Source organism: Podarcis melisellensis (assembly GCF_964234715.1).
Source record: "Podarcis melisellensis genome assembly, chromosome: 6".
In the NCBI taxonomy this organism is placed as follows: Eukaryota; Metazoa; Chordata; class Lepidosauria; order Squamata; family Lacertidae; genus Podarcis; species Podarcis melisellensis.
In genome coordinates, this window is record NC_138538.1 from 43,168,894 (window position 1) to 43,177,118 (window position 8,225).

The 8,225-nt window shown below is 46.9% G+C and overlaps 1 protein-coding gene across 1 annotated transcript in view; it reads right to left on the reverse strand.

Moving 5' to 3' along the window:
- MDFI (MyoD family inhibitor) overlaps window positions 1–3,400 on the reverse strand; it is a 45,668-nt gene extending 42,268 nt beyond the window's left edge. The window contains exons 1-2 of the mRNA XM_081915629.1: window positions 2,897–3,400; window positions 2,429–2,533 (exon numbers count right to left, since the gene is read on the reverse strand). Of these exons, the coding sequence (XP_081771755.1) occupies window positions 2,429–2,522 (94 nt within the window). The 5' untranslated portion in view covers window positions 2,523–2,533; window positions 2,897–3,400. The remainder of the gene's footprint in view (window positions 1–2,428; window positions 2,534–2,896) is intronic.
- Between the last annotated feature and the right edge of the window lie 4,825 nt (window positions 3,401–8,225).

Consider the following 8,225-nt stretch of genomic DNA (forward strand, 5'->3'; position numbering starts at 1 on the left):
TCCCTCAGACTCCATACTAGGACTCAGATTCACATCCCCACTCCCTGGGTGACCTTGGGCCAGTCAGTGAAGAATGAAATGTTTGGAAGATAGAAAAATGTCAACATATAAATGACACAAACATGACAATAATACAGACCAGAGGTGCCATCTTCTCAAGATGATTGAGAGGGCCCAATGTGATGTCCTGATGTCCCAATCACGACGTCACAAGGTGCATGGGGATGGAGCTGGACCCCCTCTGAATGTTGAGTGGGCCAGGCCCCCTCCAAAAACACACTGGGGGGCCAAAATTGGCACGTATGATACAGACCTACCTAACCAGGGTTACAACCAAATCAAAGCACATGCAAGGCAAGGCAAGTAACCATATATTCTTTCTGTGTTAATCCCAGCCTCTCTTCTGTCTATTTTATCTTCTCTATCTGGTTTTAGATTGTAAACTTGGGATAGAGACCTGTCCTCTTGTCCTCTGCAAAGCATAGGCGCAACAATGGTACTCTATTAACAAAGAGTGTAGATGAACTGCTACGAACACTTCAAGGTAGAGTTTTGAGGGGAGGGCTGTAGCTTTGTGGTAGAGCATCTGCTTTGTATGCAGAAGGTCCCAGGGATCCCTGGGATCACCAGGTAGGACTGGGAATGTCCCCCATCTGAAACCCTGGATAGCTGCTGCCAGTGTGGACAATGCTGAGCTTGATGAACCATATAGGCAGTTTCCTGAATTCTTATGCCCTTAAAATCATGAATTATTTTGAGACCTAACCATCAGTCAGCCATCAGGTTCAATAAAAAGACAGTAAAAAAGGTAAAGGGACCCCTGACCATTAGGGCCAGTCATGGCCGACTCTGGGGTTGTGGCGCTCATCTCGCTTTATTGGCCGAGGGAGCCAGTGTACAGCTTCTGGGTCATGTGGCCAGCATGACTAAGCTGCTTCTGGTGAACCAGAGCAGTGCACAGAAATGCCGTTTACCTTCCCACCGGAGCGGTACCTATTTATCTACTTGCACTTTGTGCTTTCGAATTGCTAGGTTGGCAGGAGCAGGGACCCAGCAACGGGAGCTCACCCCGTCGCGGAGATTTGAACCACCGACCTTCTGATCGGCAAGACCTAGCGCCATCTTGGGAAAATTGGTACTGTATTTGGTTACTGCACAGCCAAAAATTCACCCATGTGCCCAACCACAGCCCACATTCCCCCAATTGAGTTTTTATAAACAAGTTTCCAGTATTGTGTGAATCAGTTGCAGCTCAACAGGTCAGCAGTGCCAGGAAGGGGGCATCTCCGCTGAATCCTCTCCAGATCCCTCAAATGCAGTCTGCAGCCCAAGGCTGCTGCAGGGGATACTGGAATGTACACTCTTAACTTCAGTGTACACTACTGCCCACTCCCCCCACCCCAGTTACAGAGCCTGAAGCTAGATCTGTTGAAAGGATTAGACGGAACAAAGAAGAAAACTCTTTTCCTGGCTGCAGCTCGGTCTAGAGGATGTTATTAAATTTAATATGATCAGGACTCGAAGTGGGGGAAAGGGGAGGGGTGGAGGAGACCAAATCCCACAAGGAGTTGGCCCCGGGCCCAGCAACACGCGATGCCTGAAGGAAGACAAAAGTTCTTGTGAGAGGCTCGGGTCCCTACACACCCCAGCCCCCAACGCCTGCGAAGTGTTTACAGTCCTGCAAAAAAAAGAGAATGGCGCACGAGAGAAAGAGGCTTTGGAGAGAAAAAGGAAATGGTGGGTTTCGTGCTGAATGAGGAGGGGGGAGGAGGAGGAGGAGGAGGAGGAGGAGGAGGAGGAGGAGGAGGAGGAGGAGACCCTCTGGCACGCAAGCCCCCAGCAAACGCGCTCTCGTGAACGCCCTGCGCTTCTGCAGGGGAGGGGGAGAGAGATCAACGCTCACATCCAACCCGAGAAAGAGCCAAGGCGCTGGGAGACTCGCGCAGCTCCAGCCCTGTGTGCAGCCTTCGAGGAGGAAAAGTCACACGCACGCACGCTGCATGTATGTTGCGCGCGCACACAAAAGGAAAAGTCTCCAAAACACACATGCTGGGCCAGCGCCTTAGTGGATGCGGCGTAAATCAAAGCGTAATGGGGGGCGGGGGGTGGAATCTGCCTTGCCAGACTTCGGATGTGTGTGCGCGCACACACACTGGGGGCCAGCTGGCACAGATCACAGGAGGCTTTTTGCAATATTCATACATACTAGCAAAGTTTCGACATGGGAGGAGGGGGAGGGGAGGGGGAGGGGGAAAGTCTCTTTTCTCCCCCTGGAGTTTACCATTCTAGAATCAGGCCCACAGCTAAACGCGCGCGCACACGCACACAAAAATCCACGAGCGCTTAAAAGTCCCCCCCCCCACTCCCAACTACAAGTAAGTATCGAGGCAGTTTGTAAGTTTCGGGAACAAGCGCTCTCTGTGCTTACCTGCGCTGGGGGATGGGAAGGGCGCCGGATCCACCTGGGGGTCTCCATGGAGCGAGTCAGAGCGGCTGGACGGCTCGCTTCTCACCTGGGACATCGGACTGAGCCCTGCGAGAGACGCCGCACGCAGAGAAAGACACACACACAGAGAAGCTCATTGAAGACGCTCCCTCCACCGCCGGCCCACAAGGCGCGCTGTCTCTCCCATGGAGATGAATCAGCCGTTTAGGTGGAGAAACCGCGCCGCGCCAGCCCAGGCGCCCTCGGTCTTCTCGCCCCACAACCTGCCCCAAAGTCCATTCCCCTTCGCGAGGAAATCCGAGCCCCAAATGCCTGCTCTGGACACCTTTCCGCCCCTTGCCAGCTGCATGCAGGAATTCAGCAACACCTCTCCCTCCCTCCCCCTCTCCAACACGGCCCCCCACCCAATAAATCGATAGGGGAAGGGTGGAGAATTGGAAAAGGACTTACTTTGGGTGAATCGTTTAACGGCGCTCCCACAAGCCGAGGGTCATCTTACTGTCTTCTCCATACAAGTTTCTCTCTCGCTGCCAGCAACTCAGCCCCTTTTAAATTGGGCTCAGAGTCAAAGCACAACTTTTGGCTCTCTGCCCCGTTATTAAGAGTCTTTCACACACTTCATGAGAAATTGGGGGGGGGGGGGCTTTGCTTCACTCCTTTATCTCCGCAGCTTGTCTTTTATTGCACTGTTTGGTTGCAAATGGACAAGTTTCTGCCTCTCCCCCTCGCCCCGTAAGCTCTGCCTCCAGCCTCTTCCACAGGAAATTGCATTCAGCCTTCATTACTCAGTTTCCTTCAAGCAGGAGATATTTGGAGTTCAGGCAACCTATAATAAGTTGCTTGGCGCTAAGGTTTCTGGTGGTTGTTGCTGGGGTTTTTTTGTTTTTTAGCAGCAAAAGTAAACAGATGCGCACACACAATTCCACAAACCCACTTTCCGCAAAGTTTTTGTTTTTGTTTTTAAAGAAGAGGGAGGGGCAAAGTGAAGCCGATTTGCGCACTCCTGTGAGGGAAGTACCAGAACCCTAATTCAAAATTTACATGTGGCAGATCTTCAAAGTAAACTTTTGTGTCTGCTTACACACCCAACTTTTCAAAGAGTAGCAACAGTGAGACTAAAATCATATCAAAGGCCTGTTGCCAGCCTTAAAAAAAGTAGGGGGCAGTTTATCCCTGTCTACACACCAGTGTTTTACTTGTATTAATTAAGCCTCTGTTGATAATGATAACAGTTATTACTATTACGGTCGTACCTTGGAAGTCAAATGGAATCCATTCCAGAGGTCTATTCAACTTTCAAAACGTTCGAAAACCAAATCCCAGCTTCTGATTGACTGCAGGAAGCTCCTGTTTGGGTTCCAAAAGAATGTTCATAAACCAGAACAATCACTTTCAGGTTTGCAGCATTTGGGAGCTAAAACATCCCAAGTTCCAGGGTGTTTGGGATCCAAGGTATGACTGTACCTGCACAGCAGATTCTTCCCGCGAAGAAAATAACCCCAAACCATTTTACAAAACTATTGCATGTATGGTATTGCTGGACTCTTTTGTTGTTGTTTAGTCATGTCCAACTCTTCATGACCCCATGGACCAGAGCACTGGACTCTTACTTACAGCTTATCTCATAATCAATCCTTGATTTAGAAGTTGGCATACCTTAAAGCAAGGATGGGGAATGTTGGGCCTGCCAGATGTTGTTGGACTACAACTCCCATCATCTTTGACTACTGGCCATTCTGGCTTCTGCGGATGGGACTTGGAGAGCAACAACATCTTACAAGCCAATTGTTCCCCTATCCCTTTGTCTTAATGTGTCAGAGCAGCAATTGAGGTGAATAGAGACCACTCAGAGAAGAGATTAGAGAGATTTTCTTACATACACACCCTTTTGGTAATTTTTCATTGTTTCATGTTGCAACATTTTCATAGAAATGAAAAAACCGGCCTGGTTGCCTCTCCCACCTGACTTTGTTTAAGAACTAGTCACATGGCAGGCGCAGCTGAGACAAGAGACATAACTGGCATTCTTTGCTTCCCCTTTACAACTTTGGTCCTGGGTTTGTTAGATATCCCACCAGGATCAAAGGGAGCTGGCTAGCAAACGAGGCTCAGCAAGTAGAAATTAGAAAGTTGTATTAGGTTAACTCTAGGTCATTAATTTTATTACCACCTGCGTCAAAGTGGCACAAATTAGAGTTTGCATGTTTAGCTGGACTCATTGAATATGTTTTGTTTAGCTTCCTTTCTTGTTCCAGCACCTCCAAGCTTGCCGAGACTGCTGGGAGTTGTAATCCAGAACCTGGGGGGGGGGGAGCACCAGGTTTGCAAAGGTCACTAGAATAGGTGGAGTAAAACTGGACCTCCAGGCATGGGGTACATGTCACAGAGTCTCATCTTCACAGAAATGCTTTTTAAACTACCCAGGCTATTCTTTTCACAGTTTTGACAATCAATATTTCAGCTTGGGAGGTGCCACGGGCCAAGGGTCTCAGGCAGCATAGGGCTCCCCCACTGCTTTCAGTATCAGGTAGCTAAACTTTGAATAGCATCGTTTGACGAACGACTTTTGCAGTTAAACCGGCAGCTGATACTATTAGGATTTTAATTCACACCAGCTAGTAAAACTTGCAATGAAGTTGACATATAAACATCAAATGAACGTAAGTTATAGGTTCAGGGCGGGGCAAGTACAATTTATGTTGACATATTTGTTTTTGGTTCAGATATTATTTTACGGCGAGATAGAAAGTTTGCTCAAGAAGATGTCAATACTCAACCTAATTTGCTTTATGAGTTCCAGACTTGTACATCATGGGCATGTCCACCTCTGTTAGGTGTTTTGTATTCAGGTACTGTATACACTAAAGCCGTATTAGTCACCCATAAAAGTGTCTGTTTCTTTCCTTTCAGTATCCATTGCTTCCGTTAACGCAATGTCCCAAACTTTATTATGGTATGTTGTTGTTGTTTAGTCGTTTAGTCGTGTCCGACTCTTCGTGACCCCATGGACCAGAGAACGCCAGGCACCTCTGTCCTCCACTGCCTCCCACAGTTTGGTCAAACTCATGCTGGTAGCCTCGAAAACACTATCCAACCATCTCGTCCTCTGTTGCCCCCTTCTCCTTGTGCCCTCCATCTTTCCCAACATCAGGGTCTTCTCCAGGGAGTCTTCTCTTCTCATGAGATGGCCAAAGCACTGGAGCCTCAGCTTCACAATCTGTCCTTCCAGTGAGCACTCAGGGTTGATTTCCTTCAGTATGGAGAGGTTTGATCTTCTTGCAGTCCATGGGACTCTCAAGAGTCTCCTCCAGCACCATAATTCAAAAGCATCAATTCTTCGGCGATTAGCCTTCTTTATGGTCCAGCTCTCACTTCCATACATCACTACTGGGAAAACCATAGCTTTAACTTTAATTTTCATAGAAATATGTTATGTTATGGTATACCAATGATCTAAGGTGGCATCCTTCATATCTTTCCAGTTTTAGTCACTTGTGAGTCTTGCTGCTGCCAAGGTGAGGCATCCCGGAGTTTTACTGCTGAGGTCCATATTTTCTCCTGTAATTCTTAAAATTCCAAGTAGCTAGTATAAGTATACCACTCTTTCCTTCAGTGTGTGGCAGTCTGGCAGTTCTCAGTGTCTCAATCTGTGGTGTATGAGGAAAAAAGACTACAGCACAGATCTTACGTGCAAAAGGTACCAGGTTTAATCCTTGGCATCTCCAGCTACAAATTGCTCAGCTGAGGAATCATAATAGCCTTGCTAGTTAATATTTGGGTCAGTTTTGTGAAAGACCTCAGAGACCCTGGAGGACTACTGCTAGTCACAGTACTGTTAAAAAGGGTGCATGCCACCCCCAATTTATGCTGAGCAGTGCACAAGATTCCAGGAAGTTCCGGGCGCTCCCCCAAGGTCATGTTTCCATTGATATTCAAGATATGGCAGAGGCTGTAGTGTCATTAAGGAATGTGGTTTAATTACACATACAGTGGTACCTTGGTTTTAGAACAGCTTAGTTTATGAACAACTTGGAAATAGAATACTGCAAACCCGGAAGTAGGTGTTTCGGTTTGTGAACTTTGCCTTGGAAGCAGAACATGTTCCGCTTCCTGTTGAGTGTGTTCCATTTGTAAATTGAGTCCCCCACTGCTAACCAGATGCTTCTAGTTGAGTCTGTCAGCTGTTGAGTCCCAAGCACCCACCCAACACAGAGGTGATATTTGGAGCTTTTGTTTTTGCTATTTTTATTGCGTTTTTGTTTGTGTGGCTTTTTTGTTTTTTTGACTGTGACTTGTTCTTCGTTTTATGGGACTGACTTGTGACTGTGGCTTGGGACTTTGTTTTTGTGACTTGTTTTTGTGACTGTGTGGAACCCAGTTCAGCTACTGATTGATTGTGTGACTGCCGAAATGGATAAAAGCCCCCCATCCAAACAATGACTATCATCAGTGCACGTAAGGAAAAAAAGTAATTTTATTTTTTATCGTCTACAATACTGTCTTATTCATTTTATAGTACAGTACACTGATTATTGCTTTCATTTTATGGATCAATGGTCTCGTTCGATAGAATTCATGTTAAATTGCTGTTTTAGGGGTTGTTTTTAAAAGTCTGGAACGGATTAATCCATTTTGCATGATTTTCTATGGGAAAGTGTGCCTTGGTTTTAGAACACTTTGGTTTTGGAACAGAATTCCGGAACGGATTAAGTTTGGGAACCAAGGTACCACTGTATTTACATCTGTGTTTAGATGAAGGGGGTGCAGATCTTACAGCATTGTTATCCGTAGCAGCCCGGCATTGCAGTCTGAGCCATCGTAAGCACCATCCCTTGGTTCCTGCATTCCAGCCAGCTCTCATGGCTGCTACCCTTCCGCTCCTGCATGGTGTTCTCCCAACTTCCTTGATTGTTCCCAGAAACCCCCTGCTCCAAGCCCCTCCTCTCCATCCATCTGCTATCCCAAACCTAGTTTTAAAAGGGCACATTTTTCCTGTGAGCGCACAGCCTGCCCCCTCCCCTGTTTTCAGTCCTAAACCGTTCTTCTCCCACAGTAACCATGACAACTCTGTTTTGCACAGATCCAAGGATTTCTCTGGGATGGGCCATCAACACCTTTTGTTGTACTAAGAGCCTCTATCCTAGGTGAGGCCCTGGCTTGAAAAAAGGGAGCTTAGCCTGTATTTTTCCACTGGCCTGGAATATTCCCTTCCATACTCCAAGTATTATCTAAATACTAGTGTTTATTAATTTCTGCCCTTCAATAACAGACTCTGGTATCCCAGTTACAACAGTAGGCAACATTGGACTGGGGGGGGGGGTAGATGGTCTCTGACCAGTTTCCTGCGTTGCTAATACACTCAGAGGATTTCTGATGGGTTTCAGAAATAATATCTACATGATTTTCAAATGGCAGAGGGAAAATCCTACTCATTCACAGTTCCACAGACATTTCAATCCTATGCATACCTACTCAAAAGGAACTCTCACGGAGTAAAGGGTACATAGGATTGCAGCCTTAAAACCCCCATTATTTTGTTCTTGATAATCCTGTGGGTTGATCCTACTGCTGCTGCTAACAAGGAGTCTTAAGGTACCAAAAAGTCAAAAATAGTATCCCTCCCCTGCCCTGCTGGGAGGTTCATAGATGCAAGTTGGTTCGTATCAAAGTCAATATAAGGAATGAGAGAGGAGAAAGGTTGGCAGGAGAAGGATAAGACCTGATCAGTGAATGTTGGCAGTAGCATGCAATCAAATGTTTCATAGGGGAACAGTTAGGG